General features: G+C 43.8%; 1 protein-coding gene and 1 long non-coding RNA gene across 3 annotated transcripts in view; both read right to left on the reverse strand.

Moving 5' to 3' along the window:
• Window positions 1-10939: 10939 nt before the first annotated feature.
• LOC140607102 (protein CD300H-like) overlaps window positions 10940-26319 on the reverse strand; it is a 28780-nt gene continuing 13400 nt past the window's right edge. Inside the window, exons 1-3 of one of the 2 annotated variants that reach the window (XM_072781469.1) lie at window positions 15166-15494; window positions 12028-12385; window positions 10940-11226 (exon numbers count right to left, since the gene is read on the reverse strand). In XM_072781469.1, coding sequence (XP_072637570.1) covers window positions 11070-11226; window positions 12028-12385; window positions 15166-15205 — 555 coding nt within the window. In that variant the 5' untranslated portion in view covers window positions 15206-15494 and the 3' untranslated portion in view covers window positions 10940-11069. Of the gene's footprint in view, window positions 11227-12027; window positions 12386-15165; window positions 15495-26319 lie in introns of those variants that run through there. The other variant, XM_072781470.1, reaches the window with a different exon arrangement.
• LOC140607100 (uncharacterized) lies at window positions 19669-24492 on the reverse strand. The gene is made up of 3 exons (XR_012009263.1): window positions 24354-24492; window positions 22902-23231; window positions 19669-21148 (listed from the first exon to the last, which is right to left on the reverse strand). It is a non-coding gene; the product is annotated as an uncharacterized lncRNA (long non-coding RNA).

Consider the following 26319-nt stretch of genomic DNA (forward strand, 5'->3'; position numbering starts at 1 on the left):
GATCCAAGAAAGAGCAAGGCATAACATGTTTATGATTTATCCTTGGAAGTCATATGCCATTACTTCTGCCATATATGTGGACCCCACACCCACCTGGATAGAATGCAGAAGAGCCCTGCCTGAGGATGTGGATATCTGATCTGAGTGGTGACTTGGAAAGGATATCACTTCCTAAAATACCAGTAAGCTGCGTATTTATGATTTGTGCAATTTCCTGTTCTGGTGTAACACTGCAATAAAAGAATTTATTTTTAAAAATATTTTATTTATTTATTAATGAAAGACACACAGAGAGAGCGGCAGAGACACAGGCAGAGGGAGAAGCAGGCTCCATGCAAGGAGCCCAACGTGGGACTCGATCCCGGATCTCCAGGATCAGGCCCTGGGCTGAAGGCGGCGCTAAACTGCTGAGCTACTGGGGCTGCCCATCAATAAAATAAATTAAAGACCAAAAACTGAAACGTGAAAGTATACCTCTCAAACTTTGCTTGAGCCTTTGGGGGAGGTTTGCTATTTGTTGGTCTTTATTCACAGGGCAAAGAGTTTGCACAATCCCCCTCCCCGACCCAGCTACCTTGCCAAAAGCTGAGTCAACAAAGTGACCGGAAGCATATTATAAGTGATGATGTCAAGACTTGAACCCTGATTCCTCTGGCATGACTGCTCAAGTGCTTTCCCTTCATACCATGCCTGGCAGGGAGACAGTGGCCAAGAGCCAGCAAGAGGGAGAAGCACCATCTTCAGACCCATGAAGCGGAATGAAAGGGTTAGGCAATTGGTGGCCATTGTAACCCAAATTGAGAACTTGTCAGAGACTCACTGTTTCCCGAGTCTTCTCAGCCCACCACCATCTCTGCTTCTCTCACTTCCCCAGTGCATCTTTCTTTTCGGAAAACACTTCAGTGTCTGCGGCTCCTGGCTGAGCTATGAAATTGGAAGATCCACCAGGCAAACAGAGCAATTACAACAGAAACTTGACTTAGGTTTGAGTACGTGCTGTGACGGTTAGTGTTATGTGTTAATTGGCCATGGGCTGCTCAGATGGAACATTATCTCTGAGTGTGTCTGAAAGGATGTTTCTGGATGAGATTAGCATTTGAATTTCTGGACTCAGTGAGGTAGGTTGCTCTCCCCTGGGTATGTGGGCCTCATCTAATCTGTTGAGGGTCTGAGTAGAATGGGATGATCAGCTGAGGAAGGAGGAATTCACCCCTTGCTGCCTGGTGGCTTCATTTGGGAAATCTACACTCCTCCGATCCACCCTCTGTACTCCTGGCTTTCAGACTTTTGAACTTGGAATGAATTACACCACCGGTTTTCTTGGCTACTCCTCAGCTCCCATCACTGTGGGATCCTATTCCTTACAATAAGCTCTTCATATACATATTTTTCCTATCAGTCTATTTCCAGGGAACCCTGACCAATACACGTGTGTATTTGACCCTGTGACAATTTACTTCTTCAAACCCCAACCCTGTGCATGAGGACCTAAAACATGAAGATCCATGCAAGGACTCAGCAGCAAGATGGAAAACCTCACCACTTCCTTTCACCTGCAGTATGACCTCCCATGTCATCTCCCAGAGTTGATGGAATGTAGGTGTTTCAAGGGGCTGCAACAGAGACACACAGAGTAAAGAGATGTCTTTGGTGCTAAAAGGTGGTTTTATTAAAGCTCAGGGACAGGACTTGTGGGCAGAAAGAGCTGCACTGGGGTCAAGAGGAGTGGCCCATTGTATCCTTTCAAGCTGGGAGGGGTGTAGGGATAGGGTAAGTCTCTAAGGAATTTTGGAAGCAAGGCTTCCAGGACCTTGATGGGGGTGCGGTTGCTATTGTTGGGGAAAGGTCATTTACTACTGTCTAATAAAATCTGAGTCATGAGACCCTTCAGATGTACATCAGTGGGTCGTACGCTTGGGGGATGATTGCCAACATGTATGTTGGGAAGTAGAGATAAAGGAAGTTTCCAAAGGAATTTTTATATGTTGAAGTAGACTTATACTGGGAGTTGGGCTAAGATTGCCTTTTGCCCTTAGCAAAGCATTAACATCGAGGCAGCTGAGTCCCTAGAGGAAGGTCACTCTGCCTGTTTCAAGGACTTGTCCATGAACTGTAGGTGTTAAGGACATTTAATAATTTCTCTTCTGCCTTTGTTTCCCATATCAGTCACCACACCAAGTTCCAAGTCAGCTGACCATGTTCAGTAGAGTCTTTGAATCAGCTAGGAGGGACTCAGCTGCTGGGAGGCAATCTTGTTAGAGTAGAATTATTTTCAAGTCCTTGAATAAGGTCTGTTGGAAGTTCTGCAAATGGCCACTATCATTATCTTTTGGTGGCTTGAAGAACTGCCACAATGGACTCTGGTTGTTACAGTCATTTTCATCTATGAGGTTGGGAAATAGAAATGGCCTTTCTGTCCTTGAGTATCAGGTCATGTCATGATCCCCCCAGATCCTTCCAGACAGAGGAGGAGGCCTCAAGGAAAGTCTCCAGCCCCTTGGAAAAAAGATATTTGCTTTCCAGTGAGATAGATTAGAGCTCAGGTTTAGGGGGAATTGACATCTCTTTATTTAAATTTTCTTTGATTTCTGTCATCAGGATTTTGTAATTTTTGGCAATGCCTAACCAGTACATATTTTGCTAAGTTTATACTTAAGCATTTCATTTTCTCTGGAGTAGATGTAAATGGAAGGGCATTTTTAATTTTGGTTTCCATACGTTCATTTGTTAGCATATGGAAATGTGATTGATTTTTGTGTGTTCATCTTGATGAACTCACCTCTCAGTTCTATAGAGTTTTGTGGATTGCTTGAGATTTTCTACATAGACAATTATGTCATCTGCAAAGAGGAACAGATTTATTCTTCTTTTCCATTCTCTATGCCTATATGTCTTTTTCTGGCCTATTGCAATATCCAGAATTTCCAGGGCTAAGATGAATAACAGTGGTAAGAATGGACGTCTCTGCCTTACTCATGATCTTAGAGGAAAAAAGCATTCAGTTTTTCATCATTAAGTATAATGTTAGCTGTACTTTTCCTTTATTTTTTTAATTTTTTTAAATTAATTAATTTATTTATGAGAGACACAGAGAGAAAGGCAGAGACACAGGCAGAGAGAGGAGAAGCAGGCTCCATGCAGGGAGCCCGATGTGGGATTCGATCCCAGGACTCCAGGATCATGCCCTGGGACAAAGGCAGACGCTCAACCACTGAGCCACCCAGGCGTCCCTGTACTTTTCCTTTAGATCATTTTCATCAAGTTGAGAAAATTCCCTCTATTCTTATTTTCATGCGTTTCTTTTTTTTTTTTTTATGAGTGGGTATTGGAATTTGTCACAGACTTTTTCAATGTCATTTGATATGATCTTATGATTTTTCTTCTTTAGTTTGGTATAGTGGATTACAATGACTGGCTTTTCAATGTTGAACTAGCCTTGCATACCTCTCTCCCTCGTGGTGTATAATTCTTTTTATACACTGCTGGATTCCATTTGGTAATATTTTGTGGGGGATGTTTATCTATGTTCATGAGACCTAGTGGCCTTTGGTTTGTTTGTACTCTTTTTGTCAAGTTTGGTATCAGGATAATACCTGCTCTATACAGTGAATTGGGAAGTGTTTGTTCTTATTCTCTTTTGTATTCTTATTCTCTTTTGTAGGAAAGATTGCTTTTGGTGTCATATCCAAGATATGCTTTTGGTGTCATATCCATTCCCCAAAGTGGAACTGCTGGATCAAAATTAGGGTTAATTTGTCTTTAAATGTTTAGTAGAATCCTGTAGTAAATATGGACCTGGATATTTCTTTTTTGATGTTTTAAAATCACATATTTCATTTCTGTCATGGTTACTGGACTTATTGAGGGTGTTTATTTCATGTTGGTTGAGTTTGTGTAACTTGCGACTTTGAAGACATTGGTCCATTTCTTCTGAGTTGTCAAATTTATGGGTATAAATTTGTTTGCACCATTTTCTTTTTATCTTTTAATGGTTTCAGGATCTTAGTGATACCCCCAATATTATTTGATAGTGACAATGGTACTTTCCCTCTTTGCTCTTTGTCAGTCTTTTTTTTTTTTCAATTGGAGTTCAATTTGCCAACATATAGCATAACACCCAGTGCTCATCCCTCCAAGTGCTCCCCTCAGTGCCCATCACCCAGTGCTCTTTGTCAGTTTTGCCAGAGGTTTATCATTTTTATTGTTGTTAAATACTGGAGTTTTGTTTCACTGATTTTCTCTTATGTTTTCCTGTTTTCAAACTATTGATTTCTGTCATTGTGCTGTACATCACATCCCTGATACTTATTTACCTTATAACTGGAATCTTATGCTTTTTTTTTTTTTTTAAGTAGGCTCTTTGCCCATTGTGGAGCCCCACGTGGGGCTTGAACTCACAACCCTGAGATCAAGACTTGAGCCTAGGGGATCTCTGGGTGGCTCGGCAGTTTGGCGCCTGCCTTCAGCCTGGGGCGTGATCCTGGGGTCCCGGGATTGAGTCTTGCATCGGGCTCCCTGCATGGAACCTGCTTCTCCCTCTGCCTGTGTCTCTGCCTCTGTGTGTGTGTGTGTGTGTGTGTGTGTGTGTGTGTGTGTGTGTGTCTCATGAATAAATGGGTAAAATCTTAAAAAAAAAAAAAAAGACTTGAGCCTAGAGCCTGATATCAAGAGCTGAGATGAGATCAAGTGTTGGACACTAAACCGACGGAGCCACCCAGACACCCCTGAAATCTTCCTCCTGACCACCTTCCTCCAATTCTATCTCCTACACCTTCTGCCTCTGGTAACCACAAGTCTGATCTTTTGCTATGAGATTGGTTGTTTTTTCTTTTTGTTTTTTAGATTCAACATATGAGATCACAATGTATTTCCCTTTTTCTGACTTATTTTGCTTAGTGTAATGCCTTCAGGGTCCATCCATGTTGTTGTAAATGGTAGGATTTCATCATTTTTTATGCCTGAACAATATTCCACTGCATATCCACACCACAGCTCCTTTATCTACTGAAATTTAAATTGTTTCCATATCTTGGCTCTTCTAAATAATGGTACTGTAAACATAGCAGTACAAATGTCTTTTCAAGTTTGTATTTTCGTTTCCTTTGGCTATATTCCCCAAAGTTGAACTGCTGGATCATTTTGTATTTCCATTTTTAATTTTTTGAGATTCATCTGTACTGTTTTTTATAATGGCTGCACCAATTTACATTTCCAACCACCATGGAAGGGTCCCTTTCTCTCCACATCCATTGGCAGCACTGGTTATCTCTTGCCTTTTGGCTGTTGGCCATCTAACAGGTGTGAGGTGTTCTTTCATTGTGGTTTTAATTTGCATTTTCCTAATGACTAGTGATCCTGAGCATCTTTTCATGTCTCTTGACCCTTCATATATCTTTTTTAGAGAATTGTCTATTCGGATCTTTTACCCATTGTTTAATTAGGTTAGATTATTTTGGCTCTTGAACTGTATGAGTTCTTTGTATATTTTCGATATTAACCCCTTATGAGATAGATGGTTTGCAAATATATTTTCCCAACAATGGGTTGTTTCTCACATTGTTGATGGTTTCTTTAGCTACGCAGAAGCATTTTAGTTTGATGTAGTCCTACTTGTTTCTCTTTCCTTTTGTTGCTTATGCTTTTGGTGTCATATCCAAAATATCCTCACCAAGACCCATGTCAAGGAGCTTCATTCCTGTTTTCTTCCAGGAGCTTCATGGTTTCAGGTCTTATACTGAAGTCTTTAATCCATTTTGAGTTAATTTTTGTGAATGGTGTAAAAAAAGGAGCCCAGTTTCATTCTTTTCCATGTGAATATCCAGTCTGTCCCAGCACCGTTTGCTGAAGAGACTGCCTTTTCCCCCATTGTGTATTCTTGGTTCCTTTGTCAAATATTAGTTGAAGATATAGACTTGGGTTTATTTCTGGGCTCTCCATTCTGTTCCACTGGTCTGTTTGTTTGTTTGTATCAGTATCATACTGTATTGCTATGGCTTTATGATATAGCTTGAAATCAGGAAATATGATGCCTCTTGCTTTGTTCTTTTTTCTCAGGATTGTTTTGGGTATTCGGGGTCTATTGTGGCTCCATATAAATTTTAAGAATTTTCCCCCTGCTACTATAAAAAACACCACTGGAATCTTCTTCATAGAGATTGCATTGAATCTATAGATGGCTGGTTCTTGGTAAAATGAGTTATTTCTATTGGATCCTAGACATTTTGGATATTATGTTATGAGTTTCTCAATCCTATTACTCTCTCTTTGTATTTTTAAAATCTTATTTCTAGGTTTTTTGTTTTGTTTTGTTTTTAAAGAGAGAAACAACATGGAACTACTTTATATGGCTAAAGTTATTAGGACACTATGGTAGTGAACACAGATAAGTAAGTAGCCTAATTAGCTTTTTCACAATGGGTTTGCTGCCAGAACACAGGTGTCGTGAAAACCACTGCTAAATCTAAACCAAAATGGGAAAGGAAAAGACTCATATCAACATTGTCGTCATTGAACACATAGATTCAGGTAAGTCTACCACTACTGGCCATCTGATCTACAAATGTGGTGAGATAGACAAAGAACTATCAAAAAAATTGAGAAGGAGGCTGCTGAGATGGGAAAAGGCTCCTTCAAGTATGCCTGGGTCTTGGATAAACTGAAAACTGACCGTGAACATGGTATCACCATTGATATCTCCCTGTGGAAATTCGAGACCAGCAAGTATTATGTGACCATCATTGATGCCCCAGGACACAGACTTTATCAAAAACATGATTACAGGCATATCTCAGGCTGACTGTGCTGTCCTGATTGTTGCTGGTGGTGTTGGTGAATTTGAAGCAGGTATCTCCAAGAATGAGCAGACCCATGAGCATGCCCTTCTGGCTTACACACTGGGTGTAAAACAACTAATTGTTGGTGTTAACAAAATGGATTCCACTGAACCACCCTACAGTCAGAAGAGATACAAGGAAATCGTTAAGGAAGTCAGCACCTACATTAAGAAAATTGGCTACAACCCCGACACAGTAACATTTGTGCCAATTTCTGGTTGGAATGGTGACAACATGCTGGAGCCAAGTGCTAACATCCCTTGGTTCAAGGGATGGAAAGTCACCCATAGAGATGGGAATGCCAGTGGAACCACACTGCTTGAAGCTCTGGATTGCATCCTGCCACCAACTCATCCAACTGATAAGCTCTTGCATCTACCTCTGCAGGACATCTACAAAATTGGTGGTATTTGTATTGTCCCAGTGGGCTGAGTGGAGACTGGTGTTTTAAAACCTGGCATTGTGGTCACCTTTGCTCCAATCAATGTTACAACTGAAGTAAAGTCTGTTGAAATGCACCATGAAGCTTTGAGTGAGGCTCTTCCTGGGGACAATGTAGGCGTCAATGTCAAGAACATATCTGTCAAAGATGTTCGTCGTGGCAATGTGGCTGGTGACAGAAAAAATGACCCACCAATGGAAGCAGCTGGCTTCATGGCTCAGCTGATTTCCTGAGCCATCCAGGCCAAATCAGTGCTGGATATGGACCTGTGCTGGATTGTCACACAGCTCACATTGTTTGCAAGTTTGCTGAGCTAAAGGAGAAGATAGATTGTCATTCTGGAAGATGGTCCCAAGTTCTTGAAATCTGGGGATGCTGCCATTGTTGATATGGTTTCTGGCAAACCTATATGTGTTGAGAGATTCTCTGACTATCCTACTTTGGGCCATTTTGCTGTTCTTGACGTGAGACAGATGATTGCTTTGGGTGTCATCAAAACAGTGGACAAGAAGGCAGCTGGAGCTGGCAAAGTCACCAAGTCTGCCCAGAAAGCTCAGAAAGCTAAATGAATATTATCCCCAATACCTGCTACCCCAGTATTAATCAGTGGTGGAAAAATGGTTTCAGAACTGTTTGTGTCAATTGGCCATTTAAGTTTAATAGTAAAAGACCGGTTAATGATAACAATGCATCGTAAAACCTTCAGAAGGAAAGGAGAATGTTTTGTGGATGATTTGCTTTTGTGTGTGTGTGCATGTGTGGCAATTTTAAGTTATTAGTTTTTAAAATTAGTACTTTTTAATGGAAACGACCAAAAATCTGTCACAGAATTTTGAGACCCTTAAAACAAAAGTTTAATGATGAAAAAAAAAGTATATAGCCTAATTAAATAGAACAGAGCACTCATAAACAGACCTGTTTTTACATGGATACTTGATATAGCTCAGGTAAAGGAGGAAAGAAGGAAAAGCAATAAATATGTTGGAATATATGGTTATTCACATGGGGAAAAGGAAAGTGGCTTCAACCTCACATCACACAAAAAAGAATCAATTCCAGATGGATCAAGGACCTAATGTGAACTGCAAAATTTTAAACTACATAGAAAAAATATAGGAGGATATTTTTATAACTTTGTGATAAGAAGGTTTTCTTAAATATGGTATAAAAGAGCAAATATAATAATTTTGATGAATTTGGGAACCCAAGTGGCTCAGTAGTTGAGCATCTGCCTTCAACTCAGGGCTTGATCCCAAAGTCCCGGGATCAAGTCCCACATTGGGGTCCCTGCAGGGAGCCTTCTTCTTCCTCTGCCTATGTCTGCCTCTCTCTCTGTGTCTCTCATGAATAAATAAAGTATTAAAAAATAATCATTTTGAGAATTCAGATACACTAAAGTTAAGCAGTATATTTATGAAAAGATTCTAGAGTGAAAAGATAAGCCACAAATTATGTGAGCACATATCTGAAAGGCATAATTGATAAAATTTCACCAGCAAGAGTATGAGTCCTATCATTCAGGAAGGAAAAGAGAAACCCAAGCAAGATGGGCAAAACTTGAACAGAATAGCAAATAAAAAGGTCCTCAACATTATGGCAGCCAGAGATGCTCAAATTAAAACCACAAGAAGGTTGGGAAAGGCCACCTCCTGTCTGACTCTTACTTGGGCACATAGAATGTGCCTGCGGCCTGGAACATTTTCTCACTGAGAGAAAAACAACCCACACAAACTGTGCTGGGTTTATTACCTTTTGTGGTAATATTTTTCAGGCTCACTGAGAGCGCCTTTGTTCTGCTGAAGTGCATGAGTCAGTGACCCTTAGCCTCATCCCAGTAGGGGCCAGGGTTCCTCTGCAGGACCAGTGGGGTACATGCAGCCACACGACCCACACTGGCTGCAGAGTGGATGCGCTGGCCATGGGGGACCAACGTACCACCTGAATCCCTCTCTCTCTCCTCTGCTGTAAGTAAATGCTGTACCCCTTGAGCCTGTGCGCCTGTTGTCTGTTCTCAGTGACCTCAAATCCTGCACTGGCCTCTTTCCTGTTTGAACCTACCTATGTTTTGACCTTGACTGATGCAGGACCCGATCCCAGATCCCGGGATCATGCCCTGAGCCAAACGCCACTCTGTGGATGGTGAAATGAAGAAACTATTTCAAATTGGCAAAAACTAAAAATTAAAATGTCACAAACCAAGTAGTCACACAGAGAGACAGGTCAATAGGAGCCCTCAATCCTAGATGACGAGTTTGGAAAGTCATTTGGTATTATCTAGTGTGGTTGAGTGCACACAAACCTAAAACCTAGCAATTCCATCCTTAAGTATATACCCTAGTGAAGTCATTTCACCTATGTACTAGGTGACCTGTACAAAAATTTTCATGGCAGCACTGGCTGAGGAATAGCCCCAGATGGGCAAAACCCAAAGCCATCAACAATCAACAGGAAAATGAGTAAATAAGATGTGGTATACCTTATCTTCTCTAATCTGAAGGTCTGTGTGTCTGGGCAGCATATCAAAAAGCATGAAGGGCTGAAGTTTCTCTTGGTGAGTGTCCTCACAAGGAGGAAGGACACCCCAAGGACAGCACTGAGCATGGTCAGGAGTAAGGGCACTTCCAGAAAGGCCAGGAGAAGGAAGTGGACCTTGCTGGCTAGGGACCTGTAGGGGACACAGTGACAGACAGTGAGCTGCCTCTTTGAGAAGAGGACCCAGGTCCTTCCTTCCTGCCCCCTTGTCTCTCTGATCCAAGACCTTGTGAACATAATAACTCACATTTGGGCCAGATGTGGATATCTGGATATATTCCCCCCCAAGCCCTCAGCTCAGCAGCTGACTTTGGACATTAGATGGGCTGATACTGAGAGGAGAGAGAGGTTTTGCCCAGGCAGGACCTGGCTTCCAGAAACAGATTCTTCACCCTAAGCCCCGCCCTTCCTTCTGCCATCCATGCTCCCAGGACCTCAGCTTAAGTTGGGACTGTTTTTTATTTCTCACAGGTCAAATCTCATTTATGAACCAATCCTCAAGTGAATGCCTTGATTCATCTTCACATCTGATCCTATGGAGCTCCTCTCCTGGAGATCTCCACCACTCAGAAGACCCGCCCCCTCAAAGCTTGCCTTCCCTATCAACATCTACCTGACTCCCCAGATTCCTGCCCCACTGGTCTGGGTCAGGGCATTCGCCAGTGCCCTGAGCTTTGCCTTTGCTCAGACCTTCCATGCTCCCTCCCTCCCCTGTCTGAGACTCTCACCCAACAGGCCATCCCTGTCTTCTGTCACCCCATCTTATGGACTTTCATCCACTCTTCTTCATCATTCTCCTTATAAATTGATATTTGTTTCTTTATTTCCTGAAACCACCCGTTAGAATATAAAGGCTGTGTTTTGTTGACTGCTTTATCCCCAGCACCTAGAAATAAGCCTGGCACTCCATAGGTTTTTCATGAATATTTGGTGAATGGATGGAGAAAGGACAGGATGTTGAATTGAGAGGATGCACTGCGGGTTCTCAGGAGGGCAAGGTCACTGAAAAGCAGTCCCTCACCTTGCACCCCTCTAGCCAACCAGGCTGTTCTTGGTGGTCTCTGCTAGCAAGTAAGGAGTCCTATGAAGTGCTTCCCCTGTTCACCCCAGCCAAGAACCATGCACATCTACATTATTTGCACTTGTGTGTGTGATATATTTCATTACTTTTTTTTTAATACCAGTTTTTGGCAATAAGGTGAGAAGAAATAGAAGGTTTGAGGCCAGAAGTTCCTCCTTCTTTAGTCTGAGTGGCGGTATCTTCAGGACAAGATATTGTTGTCTTCATCAGGTCGACTCTGTTTCCCACAAACTGCCCACTGAGGCCTGTTCACCCAGAGGACAGCACTTAGCATAGTCAGAAACAGGGGCACCTTCACGAGTATGAGGAGCAGGAAGTGGACACTGCCAGGCAGGGACCTGTAGGAAGGACACGGTGATTGACAGGAGTTTCCTCCTTGACAGGAAGGCCCAGGGTCTGCCTCTCCCCCAGCCATTGTACTCAGGTCCTGTGGTCTCACAAGTCAACATCAACTTCAATGCTGGTTGGTATCAGAGCTTGACAGCCCTGCACTGAGGGCCACAGACTCCTGTCCTTCAGCTCAAGACTCAATCTTGAGTGTCAGGACACAGCAGACTCATGAAGATGAGGTGGTAAGGAATGGAGAGGAAGAGTGATGAGGGGACCCAGTAGACTCTGGCTCCCAGAAACAGCTTTCTGAATCTGTAGCCCTCAACACTCATGGGAACTCAGCTCCTGCTGGCCCCAACTTTGAGGATGAAATGCTCCCTTATAAGCACTCCTCTCTCAAATTAGTCTTGACTCACCTTCAATATGATCATGGGAGCAACTCTTCTGTTTAAGCTGCTCAACAATATCGACCCCCAGGAGAGACGTCCCCAAGCTCAGCTCATGGCCAATCATCTCACCCCCTGGGCCCCAGTACTTGTCATACTCACACCCTCCTCTACCCTCCTGGGCTCCCACACATACTGTCTCACACATGCATGCACACACATGCTCTTTCATACTCACACACACTCCCATCACCCACATTTCCCACACAGTCACACCTACACAGCACACTTGGTCCTGAGTCTCTGAGGCCCAAACCCTAGGCTTGGTTCTTTTCTTCTGAGTTGAGATTTCCCCAAATGCTCTGAGGGATTAGCTCAGATCCCTTTTTCAGTGGTAGCCAAGAAAAGAAGGGAGGATCTTACCTGGGGGAAACAAACACTTGAACTTGGAAAAAGAGGTCAGGCAGGAAGCCAAGGAGTCCCTCTTCATGCAATATTGTCGCAATCCCACACCTATATTTTCCTGCATCATCTGCAGTGAGGTTCTCCAAGGTCACAGTGAAGGTGAGGTCCCCAGAATGGTCCACGATGGACACATGGTCACTCCTCACTTCTTCCTCAGACTCTCTGGTGGCCACAATCTGGTTCCAAAGGAACAAGCATGGTTGTCGGCACCAGTATTTAGTAAATGTCTTGTATTTCTCCTCATACCGACACTGCACGCTCAGGGATCCCCCAATGGTGCCCATCGCAGTGCTGGGACCACTCAGAGATGAACAGCCTGAAAGATACCATCAATATTTTCTTCACCTGAAGAGAATGAGCTGGAAGGACCTTGGGGAAGTCAGGTCCCCTGGTCCTGAAACCAGGGGAACCCAGAAGTTACCCTGAGGCTGAAGGATGGAGGATTCAGGAACCAGGAATGTATGGGGTGTTGGCAGACACAAGGGGAAGACCTGAGGAGATGCCTGGTATAGGATTCTGAGACTCAAGAGGTCATGCTCAGCCTATGTGGGCTCAACCAACTCAGAATGTGGGGGGAGAGGATGATTTTGGGTGGCCTCAGACAGGTTCTGGGTCTTAAGATGTGTCAGTTCTGAGAGGAAACAGCTGTGCCCATCAATCATCAAGAACTAAGTAACACCACTGAGTATACTCTGGATGGATGGATGGATGGATGGATGGATGGATGGATGGAGGTATGGATGGACAGTTGGAACAGGAAACAGGAAACAAGCATGGGAACCAAGGAAGTCTAAATGAAGTGCTGAAATCTAGATGAAGGCTTCAGCTTCTGGCTACATCCCCTCCGCAAATGATTATCTGTAGCCCCCAAGCTTATAAACCCCCACTTGTATAGGTGGAACCACCTGCTCAGAGGTCTGGGTCACCCTCCTGGGTATCGGCCAGGAGGTACAAAAGAAACCATCAGGAAGGGGTTCGTTGTGGTTTGATTAAGGGCATCCACACTTGGATTTCCCTCCCGAGACGGAATCCTGTGGCAACACTTGCCATCACTTAACATCTTTAGGGACCATGGCTTGCCCTAGGCCTCATCTCTAGTTCTCCTGTCATCTCCAAAGTTTTAGCATTGTCCTCCCTCCTCCAGTCACCCTGGAAGCTCCAGTTTTAAATAATCAGGACCTAGTCCCCTAAACTCTGGCCTGGGGAGCCATGCTGGTCTGACACCTGAGGGGTCCTTATTACTCCAAGACATGCTCTTGTCTGACCTGCTCTTAACAAGGAAGGATGGTAACCCCGAGGACAAATGGATACTCGGAAACAATTTGAGCAAAAGAGCAAACTTCTGAAAAAGAATTGTGCATGGACTCTACCAACCTATCCTCCATTTGTCTGTCCACCCATCCATCCGTTCCTCTCTCCTTCCATCCACCTATCCAGGCAGTATATGGATCTTCATCCATAGATACTGAAGCTTTTGCTATTTTTGTTCTACAACTAGAAGAAACTCTGTATTTTTTTTTTTTTGCTTCTTCATTTTAAATACCTTGCATTTTCTCAATGCATTTCCCAGCAAGCAAGCTCAAGTGGCCCACTGATCGATATTCTCCATCACAAGGATGTCTACCTCTCCCACCAATAATATACAAAGCAGTGGCTCTCAACCAGGGGTGATGTTGCCCACCAGGAAACATTTGGCAATGTTTTAAGACATTTTTGGTTGTCTTGAGGTGGGGAGTTGCTCCTGGCATCCAATGGGTGTTGATGCTAAACATGCTACAGGGCACAAGGGAGCCCCTTGACACAGAATGATCCAGCCCCAATGTCAACAGTTGGGAGGTTGAGGAACTACACTCAAGGAGGCAAAATGCCCCAGGGTGAGGCCCTCCAGACCCAGGCTGGGGGCTGGGATGAGTGGGGGTGACAACACTGAACCTTCCCTGGGCAATTGCTGCGGCCCCAGGCTCAGGCTGTGGAGGCACCTGAGTGGGGGTATGGGGACCTTCAGGGCAGGGTTCCCACCTGGCCTCTTCTTTCAAGTTGCTCAACCTTTAAAGGTCTAATGTGTTTGTCTATTCAGTCATCTTTATCATGCAGAGTATCTTTATGTTCTGAATTTTAGTGTCCTTCTTTGGAAGTGATATTTTAAGGGTTTTGGTGCACCTTGATTAATGTAGCTGGGGGTGAGGGAAATTATTTTTTCCTGCTTGGGCTCTGAAGGTTGGCTCTGACATCAGCTTACTTTATATTCTAATCGCTACATTTGTGCTTTTATTGGACCAGAGCAAATTGGTGAGTTGTCTTGATTTTTTCCCCCTTTTATAATAAATCATTTTCCCTCCAGTGTTCCAAAACCAAAAAGAGAGAAGCCGTGTTTATGGGAATTCTCAGACTAGGACTGACCACAAGTCTCCAGCAGTGTCACTGTCACTGTGTACAAGGACTTGGAGTACAGGGCCCCTGGGGCCATCCTAGACCTGTCAGAGGCAAAGGGCCCCCATGGAGGCAGGGTGGTTGTCAGCCCCTGGGACATATAAATGTTTATTCACAAGGAGGCTTCTCTAGTAAGTGACCATTGTATTATTAAAAAAATAATAATAAAAAGTGATGACCTTGGGAAGAAGTATTAGAAGAAGAGCAATGACCTTGGAAATAAACATATTTCTCCTTGAACCTTGGCTGCCTTTTATGAACTGATCTACGGTAAAGAATTTGCATCTCTCTGCATCTTGGTCTCTTGTTTTCATAAGATTGTGATAAGAATTGGATTAGATTACAGGGAAAGCCAGGTAGTACAGTGGTTACCCCAATTAGGATCAGCTGTCTGCCCCCCTCCCCCTGGTTATGCTGGTGCATAAGACAGTATTCCTGAGTTTCAAAAACGGTGGCCATGATGATTCCAAGTGGTCGAGTTCTGTAGGGCTCAGAACGCACTCCCCTGTGGGAAGCATCTTACCATTAACTCCTCCTCCTGTTCGTCTGGGCAAGGATTCTCCATGCTCACCTCCTCCCCTCTTCGCTTGTATCCTCATCTCTTCCCTTCCCATCACCAGCCTTGCCCCACACCATTGTCACCCTGACCTGCCCAGCCCCGCTCACCTGGGACGCAGAGGAGCAGCAGAGCTGATGGCAGCCACATGGTCCCGTCCCTCTGCTGTCTCTCCAGCTGCAGCTGGAACACTCCTCACCCAGGGGCCGCTCAGCCTGTCTCCCTCCTCTGCTTTTCTTGGCATTTCTCTGCTTCCTTCTTCAGCCTCTTGGTTCTGTTCTCAGAGTTGCTCAGAAAATGGGGGAAGTGAGGGGCTCAGGGCATCATGTGGTTCACTGAGGATTTGCTAAAGTTCATCCTCAGAAACACATCTCAATGCACAGTTCTTTTTTCTGTTTCCTATGAAGAGGATGCCCTCACTGTAACTTCACCCGCAGCTGACACACCCATCTGCCATGCAGCTGAGTGGTCACAGCTGACTTCCAGCTAGATTTTCCCAGCAAGCCTCCACCCTGCCTCCCATCTCTGAATAGCAAATGTCCTGTGGCTGGCGTGGCTGGCATGAACGGTCCTGGGCAGAACAGGCATGACAAAGCCTTCTCTGGACAAGACCAGCTATTTGCAGGGTCCAGTACAAAATGAAAATGCCTTTGTCCCAGAATTACCAATGATTTCCAGATGTTGACAAAGGAGCACTAAATCAAGCCCTTCTGAGGGGGGCCTGAGCCATCTCCCATGTGGATTCCCTTCCAAACCTTCTTGGGTCCTGCCACCCCAGCGTGGACTGAGCCTTGGAGGCGAGGGCTTTCTCACCCTGCTTGGACTCTGACCCCCACGCCCAGTTATCCCTCACTGAGACTCCCTCCACACTTTGCCTGGACACCAAGCCCCTATATTATCATCTTATGTTTCATAACACATTTAAATTATCCATTGACTCGATGCCCTAAAAGATAAAGATTTTGCATCTCACCTTTTGCCCTCCTTTCTCTTCCCAGTCTTGATTTTGTCAGCATAGTGTTCTTTGCACCTGCGATATTTATACTCTCTTCTGTAATATTTCCCATCATTGCTTAGGGGTTGTTCCTTTTTTTTTGTATATTTCTTTATTGGAGTTCAATTTGCCAACATATAGCATAACACCCAGTGCTCATCCCGTCAAGTGCCCCCCTTAGTGCCCGTCACCCAGTCACCCCATCCCCCGGCCCTCCTCCCTTTCCACCACCCCTTGTTCATTTCTCAGAGTTAAGAGTCTCTCATGTTCTGTCTCCCTCACTGATATTTCTCACTCTTTTTCTCTCCTTTCTCCTTTATTCCCTTTCACTATTTTTAATATTCCCCAAATAGCTGAGACCATAAGTTTGTCCTCTGATTGACTTATTTCACTGAGTATAATACTCTCCAGTTCCATCCACGTAGAAGCAAATGGTGGGTATTTGTCGTTTCTAATGGCTGAGGAATATTCCATTGTATACATAGACAACAGCTTCTTCATCCATTCGTCTTTCGAAGGACATCGAGGCTCCTTCCACAGTTTGGCTATTGTGGACATTGCTGCTAGAAACATCGGGGTGCAGGTATCCCAGCATTTCACTGAATCTGTATCTTTGAGGTAAATCCCCAGCGGTGCAATTGCTAGGTCCTAGGGCAGGTCTATTTCTAACTCTTTTAGGGACCTCCACACAGTTTTCCAGAGTGGCTGCACCAGTTCCCATTCCCACCAACAGTGTAAGAGGGTTCCCCTTTCTCCACATCCTCTCCAACATGTGTTGTTTTCTGTCTTGTTAATTTTCCCCATTCTCACTGGTGTGAGGTGGTATCTCATTGTGGTTTTGATTTGTATTTCCCTGATGGCAAGTGATGCAGAGCATTTTCTCATATGCATGTTGGCCATGTCTATGTCTTCCTCTGTGAGATTTCTGTTCATGTCTTTTGCCCATTTCGTGATTGGATTGTTTGTTTCTTTGCTGTTGAGTTTAATAAGTTCTTGATAGATCTTGGATACTAGCCCTTTATCTGACATGTGATTTGCACATATCTTCTCTCCCATTCTGTAGGTTGTCTTTTAGTTTTGTTGACTGTTTCTTTTGCTATGCAGAAGTTTTTTATCTTGATTAAGTCCCAACAATTCATTTTTGGTTTTGTTTCCCTTGCCTTCATGGATGTATCTTGCAAGAAGTTGCTGTGGCCAAGTTCGAAAAGGGTGTTGCCAAAAATAAATAAATAAATAAATAAATAAATAAATAAATAAATAAATAAATAAATTTTTAAAAAGGGTGTTGCCTGTGTTCTCCTCTAGGATTTTGATGGATTCTTCTCTCACATTTAGATCTTTCATCCATTTTGAGTTTATCTTTGTGTATGGTGTAAGAGAATGGTCTAGTTTCATTCTCCTGCACGTGGCTGTCCAATTTTCCCAGCACCATTTATTGAAGAGACTGTCCTTTTTCCAGTGGATAGTCCTTCCTGCTTTGTCAACTATTAGTTGTCCATAGAGTTGAGGGCCCATTTCTGGGTTCCCTATTCTGTTCCATTGATCTATGTGTCTGTTGTGCCAGTACCACACTGTCTTGATGATCACAGCTTTGTAGTACAACCTGAAATCGGCATTGTGATGCCCCTGGCTCTGGTTTTCTTTTTCAATATTTCCCTGGCTATGCAGCATCTTTTCTGATTCCACACAAATCTTAAGATTATTTGTTCTAACTCTTTGAAGAAAGTCCATGGTATTTTGATATGGATTGCATTAAACGTGTAAATTGCCCTGGGTAGCATTGACATTTTCACAATATTAATTCTTCCAATCCATGAGCATGGAATATTTTTCCATCTCCTTGTGTCTTCTTCAATTTCTTTCAGAAGTGTTCTGTAGTTTTTAGGGTATAGATCCTTTACCTCTTTGGTTAGGTTTATTCCTAGGTATCTTATGCTTTTGGGTGAAATTGTAAATGGGATTAACTCCTTAATTTCTCTTTCTTCAGTCTCATTGTTTGTGTATAGAAATGCCACTGATTTCTGGGCATTGATTTTGTATCCTGCCACACTGCATTGCTGTATGAGTTCTAGCAATCTTGGGGTGGAGTTTTTTAGGTTTCCTATGTACAGTATCATGTCATCTGCAAAGAGGAAGAGTTTGACTTCTTTGCCAATTTGAATGCCTTTTATTTCTTTTTGTTGCCTGATTGCTGAGGCTAGGACTTCTAGTACCATGTTGAATAGCAATGGTGAGAGTGGACATCCCTGTCATGTTCCTGATCTTAGGGGAAAGGCTCCCAGTGTTTCCTTAGGGGTTTTTCTAATTTGAAATATATTAATTGCTGACCACAGCTTCTCTTTTTTTCACTATTTAACTTCCCTCTGTTGACAAAATTTTATCATGATGTGGATTTTCTATTTTTAAAAGGCTCATGGGGTGCTGTATTTCATAAGACCTTGCATGCCTGAGACTGTTTGTTGTCAGAATATTCCCAGAGTATTCTCTCATTTGCTCCTAGATGAGAATTGCTCAGCAATTCCGTAGATCATGTAGATTTTCCTTCACCGTCTTCTGGGATGGGGTGTGGTTATCACGTCTGAGGCTAGCCTACTTCTGTCTCACACAACATGCTCCTTCTGGTATGATCTTCTGATTGGGTCATTATTCCTGATACCAGCCATTCGATTCTGTCTTTATCCAAGAGGTTCTGTAACTTCATAATATCCTGGGTGTGGATCATCTGTACAGTCCTTTCACTATGTAAACTCTCAATTTCAGCCTGAAAGATCTCCTTATCTCTAGTTTCTAATCCAATTCAGTTGTGTTTTACTTTTGGCTTCTCTTTTCTCCTCTAAGGAAATAGCCAGCAAACATTTGTGCCATCACCTCTTTGTGTCCTGTACCTACATCTGCCTCTCCACACTTTGTATATTCCGTTTATTTAAACGTCTCTTCATGAAATTTCCAAAAGAAACCATGTAGGTGCATTTGCAGGCACATTTATCATTGGGTTTTGGGTTCATTCCCTTCACTGTTTCTTCCTGGCAACGATGTATCTTTCTCCTCTGCTCCTTGTCTTTCTCAGGTCAGCCTGCTTGCTTCTCATTTCTCTATTTTGTACTGCTCTGTCTTTACATTTCTAGAGATTCATCCCATTGTCTATCATTTCCTTGAGATTGACTAGAACTATTCATATTAGCTGATTTTTCTATGGTTCTTTAGACATTTCCTCTCATGGGGTATGCTCTTTATTTGCTTTATGCTAGTATTCTTTTTTTTTTTTTTTTTTACCTGCAAGCTTTTGAAGGTGCTACTCCCCTTTTGAATAAAAGTTGGTATTTGCCAAAGACTAGTGTGGGGAGAGAGGTAGCTAGGAGGCTCTGCAAGCTGGAGCAGGCTTAGGCCTGGAATCTCACCCCCAACCCCGAGGACGGGTGTCCTGTTGGTTCTCAGCCCACCCAGCATCACCTAACTGGTGGCTTTTTGCTTGGTGACTATCACTACTCCTTCTGCCAACTGTCCTTCACCCTCATCCCCTACAGCATTCTTCTCTTCCTGGGGGCCCAGGCCATGTGCAGTCAACATGTCAAGTGTGCCAATCAGAGTGTAAAGACAAAAAATTGACAACATCCAATGCTGGGTTTGAGGGCTGACTGTTTATTAACACATTCAGACAAGGGTAGAAATGTTTACAACCTCTTTGATAATATCCATCAAAACTGGAACAGTGCACTGATCAGTGACACAGCTATTTTTTTATAGTGATGTACCAGACAGGTGTAGCCATAAATGGGTATCAAGCTACAAACACAACAGATTTGTTACACAGCTGCATGTAGTTGCAAAAAAAACCCAAACAACTGACATACCAATCAGGAGTGAAAAATTTGAACAAATCATGATATGTCAATATGTTGTGAAACCATTAAAAACAAAATACTATAGATACTAACATGAATGATTTTCAAAATACATTCAGTAAAAATAGGCAAGCTATAAAACAATATGTGACATTTTTCATTGAGGAAGGAAATATATTCACATATATCTACTTCAGGTGCACAGAATTTCTCCAAAGGACACACCCACACACCCACACACACACACACAGAGGTTACAGTTCTTACCTTTGTGTAGGGGCCTGGGGTAGAATTCAGAACACATTTTTTTACTCTACAATTTGCAAACTTTAAAAATTTCTCTTTCTAAAAATCTGTAAATAAATATAAAAGTTGGTATATCTCCCCAGTTTTTTACTATCTCCCTCTTGCTGAGGAGATGCCACATGGTACATAAGAGAAGAGTGCTTCCCTGGGTCAATGGTCAGGTTAACTGGGACCCACGACCAGCTCTGGTCTCCTAATTCCACACAAGGATGTGTCTGCATTCACTTGCCTGAGTTCCTCCATTGTGTATTGAGAAGCTGGAGCTGGTGTGCTGAATTAAGAATATGCACATCACGGCCTGCTGAATGAGGAGGCAAGTAGCTCCCTAAATAGCTAAGGTCCCACTCTGAACCATTAAACATCCAGGGTCATTTTAATGGAAGGCACAGTTCCAATACACCCGCACAAAGGAAAGAGAATCACAAAGTTTGTTGTTTACAGATCTAGGGGAGAGGCACCCAATAAGCCTGAGGAAGGGCAGTGCTCCATCCCAGACCAGGAGAAAACAGGAGACCAAGAGAAGGGTGGTAGTACTTGTTACTTACAGGGTGGTTGGAATGGTTGGAACAGACGTCACTAATTTTTCATGGGCTCAACTTCAAGTGGTTATTTTGAAACATGCCCCAGGAAGAGCAAAGCGGGAAATAATGAAGGAATTCTAAGCTTGGGTCCTTACCTAACATTTCAGATTTGCAGCGTGAGCAAGACTGCCATACTGTGAAGTACCTGGGCAGTACTTCAGAAAAATAACAGCTAATTTTTCTCATAAGTTCTTATACTCGCGCAAGATGGTCATGGAGAAGTTGTGCTTTTCCTGGTTGAATGACACAATGTTCTTCAACTGTGGTCTAGTGGTTTCAACAAGGATGTTGCAACTATTCAAACCAGCATCTTGACACCATGACTTCACGAAGGTCTCCCACTGTGGACCATAGTGACACTGCACAGTCACTTGCAGATGAAAGTAGAAGAGAGGAAAGAACAAAGAAAAGAAAAAAAATTAATGAAGTAGAAAAGAAATATAAAATAGAGAAGACCAAAAAAGTGTACTATTGTTTTTTAAACAAAACAAAGCCCTAGCAAAGTACTTATAATTTGAAAGGAGTGATCTGAATAATCAATATCAGGAATCACACAATACTGGAGCATATTAAAAGAAGGTTAGCTAAGAAGAGGATAGAATAATAAAAGGATAGCTAAATAAGTTTATGCCAATAAATTTGAAACTTTAGATGTAATAAACAAATTTCTGGCAAAAATGATAAATGTGCTAAAATTAGCACAAAAAGAAATAGACTACTTGAATCATCTCACATTTTAAAATCATCTTTACATATTTATAAGAATCAAATCCATTATTAAAAACCCCTCCAATGGGTGCCTGGCTGGCTCAGTCAGCAGAGCACGAGACTCTTGATCTTAGGATTAAGAGTTCCAGCCCTCGTTGAGTGTAGAGCTTACTTAAGGTAAATGAATGAATGAATTGATTAATAAAATAAAACCTCTCCAAGAGAAACCTCCAGACCCATAGAACTTTAACAGAGATACCTGCTGAACATTTAAGAAAGAAAGAATGTCTATCTTACACAAAAAATTCCAGGACATAGGAAAAGGAGATGCAATCCCAAATCCATTTAATGAGACTAGCATACTCTTGATGTCCAAACCTGACAGGGGGGCAGCGCAAAAAAGAAATTTTATAGGCAAAAATCATCCATGAACATAAATGCCAAAGTATGCTACAAAAAATCAGCAAGCTGGATCCAAGGATATAAAGGCAAGAAAATACATCATCACCAAGTTGGGTTTATCCCAAGAATGCAAAATTGTTTGAACATGAGAAAATCAGTATAATATTCTACATTAACAGAGTTAAGGGGAAAAATCATATGATCATCTCATAGACGCAGACAAAATTATTGGATGGATTTAAACAGCCCTTTGATGAAGAAGCCTTCTTCAGGAATCAGCCACAGCTCCCCCACTGTGCTGGGCGTCTTCCCTCTCAGACTAGGTTTGGAACAGGGGGTAGGAAGAGCTGCTATGAGTCCTGGCCCCAAACTACAGAAAGAGCAGGGACACGTGGGCATCAGAGGTCCAGGAAGGCATTGGCAGGAATTGGGGTCTCTGGGTCCCATAGAAGGTCTCTTTGGTCCATGGGCTGAAACTGGGACCATCACTTGATCTCTGTGGGCAATAGACTCAGGCACTGCACTGTGCAGAGAAACACGTGCCCAGAAAGGCTTGATGTTGTCCTGGAGGACAGGACAGCAGCCGTAAGAGCATCTAAGAGATGGAGGATCATGGCTTTCTAGTACCCCACTCCTCCCTGTCTGCCTCACAAGGCCCCGCTCAGCCTGGGGCTGGGCTGAGGTTGGATGTGACCAGGAAAGGAGAAGCTGCCTTCCTTGGACAAGCCTGTCTTAGCCGAGTCTGTCCTTCAATGCTCCCTCTAGGAGAGCAGATGGAGATGTGCAGAGATGTGAGGGCTCGCTCTTTCATCCATCTTTCCTAGACTCATAGTGCCCCCTCATACACACTCGCTCAAGTGCGCGCACACACACACACACACACACACGACACACACAAACTCAGGCAAGTTTAGAGACTCCTCTCCATCCATCAGGGAAGAGAGAGGAACACTCCTGACTCCTTCTCAACTGGGTACCAGGGCCCCAGAGCACAGGAGGGGATTAATACCTACCTGGTTTGGCAATCACAGTTAATTGGTAACTTGTTGTTTTGTCTGTGTTCTCAATCCCACACCAGTAGGTGTCTGCGTCATCCCTCTGCAGCTCCTCCATGGTCATGGTGATTGTGCGTTGGCTGTGATCATCCTGGATGGACATTCGACCCTTCCTCACCAGTTGCTCTGACCCAGTGGTTTTTACAAGGGTTCTGCATGATTCCCAGTTCTTTCCGCGGCACCACAACTTCACATTGGATTCCAATCCTGAGAGGTACTTGCAGTACACCACCAGTGCTTTCCCCTCTGTGCCTCTCATTAAATTTTCCTCATTGATGGAGAACTGGACTAAAAAACAGAAACCCAACACTCATTTCCTCCCTTGAGCCCGGGGCTATCCTGAGCACTGCTGGGATGTCTGGCACTGCCTCAGGTGTATTTCTGAATCCCAGAGCTGGTGAGACAATGGGGTCCCCTCCCCACTCATCCACGACACACTAACCCCCACTCACCTAAAATACCTCACTCCCTGAATCCATGTGCGGCACAGAACTAAACATACATATTCACACAACAAACATGTGCACATACACACAGGTGATTGCTTGTTATTTTACCTACACATTTTGCCCTTCTCTGTCTCCATACCTCTGCACAAGCTGATGCCTCGCCTGGAATGTTCTCTCCTCTGCTTGAAGAAACCAGGCCCTTATAGTCATCCCACAAGGCTCAGATCAAACAATGTCTCTTCTACGGTGTCTCCGCTTCTGCAGCCAACTGGATCATCCCGGTGCCATCAAAGCACTTTGTCCCTGTCTCTGTTGCTGCACTTATGACACTGGATGAGGGTTTGGTCTTTGGCTCATCCAGAGCAGAGCTTCAGGCAGCCTGGTGTGTGGGGTTGAGCACCTCTCCAGAGATCCTATCACCCCAGGTTTTGCTACCTGTCTTCCTCCCTGTAACCGAGCTCTTCAGCAGAGAGGATCTCGGCTCTAGCTACAAGTCAAGAGCAGTTGTGCAGGCTTTTAAATGATCCAGATGTCTGAACCTCATCTTAACTGAGTGGGTATCAGCTGGAACTTGAGCTTCTGGTTTCCTTCAAATTTTCTTAGGAATTCATGCATTTGTGTATGTGTGTATGTGTGTATATATGTGTGCCTGTATGCACCTGCCTATCATCTACCCATCCAGCCATCCAGCCATCCCTGCATCCATCCATCATCTGTCTAGTGATTAATCAGCCAGGGCTGATGAATAGAGCACCAGAAACTGGACACTGTTTATGTCATTCATTTTTATTTTCTTTCCTCAACACCTAACTTAGTACCTGCCAGTTAACAATAATTAAATTTTTTTTTTATAGAAGTGTCTGGATGAGTGAAAGGTCTGCCATTTCCCCTGGGACAGACCCTGTTTGTGTCTTACCCCAGCCCTGAAGGTGCTCTGTCCTGAAGCCCCTGCCCAACTCACCTTGGACAAGGAAAAGTAGGAGAACTGGGAACAGCCACATGTCCTGTTTGCCTAGCTTGTGTCCCCAGTGCTCAGCTAATGCCCACGGCTCTCCAGGGACTGGAACTGAGCTCAGAGGCAAAATGCATTCTGTTTTTCTAAATTAGTCTTTTCTTCCTCTCATCTACTTCCCTTAAGTTTTTCTTCAGTTAGTTCCTAATTTCAACAATTAGGAGAAAGGCAGTGCCATCCTTGGGAGCCTGTGGCTGATGTGATTATGTGTCTTTGATGCTTTGGGGAAGCAAAGTGTCACACTGGCCAGAGTGCTACTTGCCAGTGTGCCTGGGGAGCTGGGAAGCCTGCTGCCAGCAAACCAAGGCACACAGTGCTGCAAGGCAGAGACACTAGACCCTCAGAGTGTTGGTCCAAGGAAGTAATGAAGACACATTGGGTTTGCGCATGGGGAGGAATGCGGTGCTCAGGGTTCACATCCAGCCTTGCTGGACAAACAGCCCCATCTTAACCCTCTTTTCAGGCAGCTCACCCCAGTGTACCCCAGACCACCCCTCCTGCCCTGGATCCTGGGCCAGCCCTGAGCCTGACCCACTCAGGCTTCTCCTTGAGGTCCTGAGTCCCTCTGGGGTCAGAGGTGCCTTGGGGAGATTTTAAGGAAGGAAAAGCGACCATTTCCCATCAGCTTCATTGTGCCCTCCATGCTTCCTCTGCCATGTGTTGGTGTATTTCCCCTGGCTGTGGACAAACCCCATTTCCCAGCCCTAAACCACTTATGCAAATGCCCTCGTAAGTGACGTTCCCACAGGGCTCCCCTCTTCCTTCACATGTCCTCTCCTCCTCTGTCCTCTGTTCCCTTTCCCTCTCCTCCCTGAGTCAATTCTCTCTCTCTCTCTCTTTTTAAGATTTTATTTATTTATTCATGAGAGACACAGAGAGAGAGGCAGAGACACAGGTGGAGGGAGAAGCAGGCTTTCCGTGGAGAGCCCAATGCAGGACTCGATCCCAAGACCCTGGGATTACCCCCTGAGCCGAATGCAGACGCTCACTGCTGAATGACCCAGACATCCCTCAATTCTCTTTTTAAAAAACATTTTATTTATTTGACAGAGAAAGAGAGAAAACAAGCAGGGGGGGTGCAGAGGGAGAGGGAGAAGTAGATTCCCTGCCGAGCAGGGAGCCCAATGCAGGCGTTTGTCCCAGGACCCCGGGATCATTACCTGAGCCACCCAAGCACCCCTGAGTAGCTCCTTTTTTTGTCTCCTTTTTTCTTTTATGTTATCTACATGTGTGAGGTTAGTTCTACCTCTTGAGAAGATTTGGTTTGGTTTTGTGTTTTTACTTTTCTTCCAATATTTGCATGAAATATTTAGTTTAGGAATTATATTTTCATCTCAAGAACTCCTTTTTTTTTTGTTCTCTGCTTGCTGAAATTTTTGAAACTCTCCTCACTCTGTGGTCATGTGTTGGTTTGGTCTGCTCTGGTCTGGTCCTCCCCCCATGCCTCAAATGACTGATCATTGTTGGTCGCCTGAACGTGATGGAGAATGAGCCAGAACATAGCTGACTGGGGCTCTGAGTATGTGGGGACAACGCAGAGTGTGAAACAGGGGTGTCGCAGTGTGCCAAGTTCTTTGAGCCTCCCATGCCTTCTAGGCCTACAGCCTGTGCCTTCTTGGTAGAGGAAAGAAAGGTCTTCTATGTTCCAGAATGAAGAGGACTGAAGGTGGCCCCCAGCATCCTCTCTAGCTGCCTTGGATTCCCCACATATTTTATGAAGTTAGAGAATCTCCCTGAGGATGGGAATGTTTCTTTCTTGATCTAGGTGCTGGTTCATAGGTGTGTTTTCTTTATGCAAATGTATTGAGCTGTGCACTTCTGATGTGTGCACGTTCTGTGTGTATTTTATACTCCAATACCAAGGATTTAAATTTTACTGTGAATTCTCTCCAAGCTATTACACCTGTGCTCACTT

The sequence above is a fragment of the Canis lupus genome, chromosome 16, assembly GCF_048164855.1.
Source record: "Canis lupus baileyi chromosome 16, mCanLup2.hap1, whole genome shotgun sequence".
NCBI classification, from domain to species: Eukaryota; Metazoa; Chordata; class Mammalia; order Carnivora; family Canidae; genus Canis; species Canis lupus.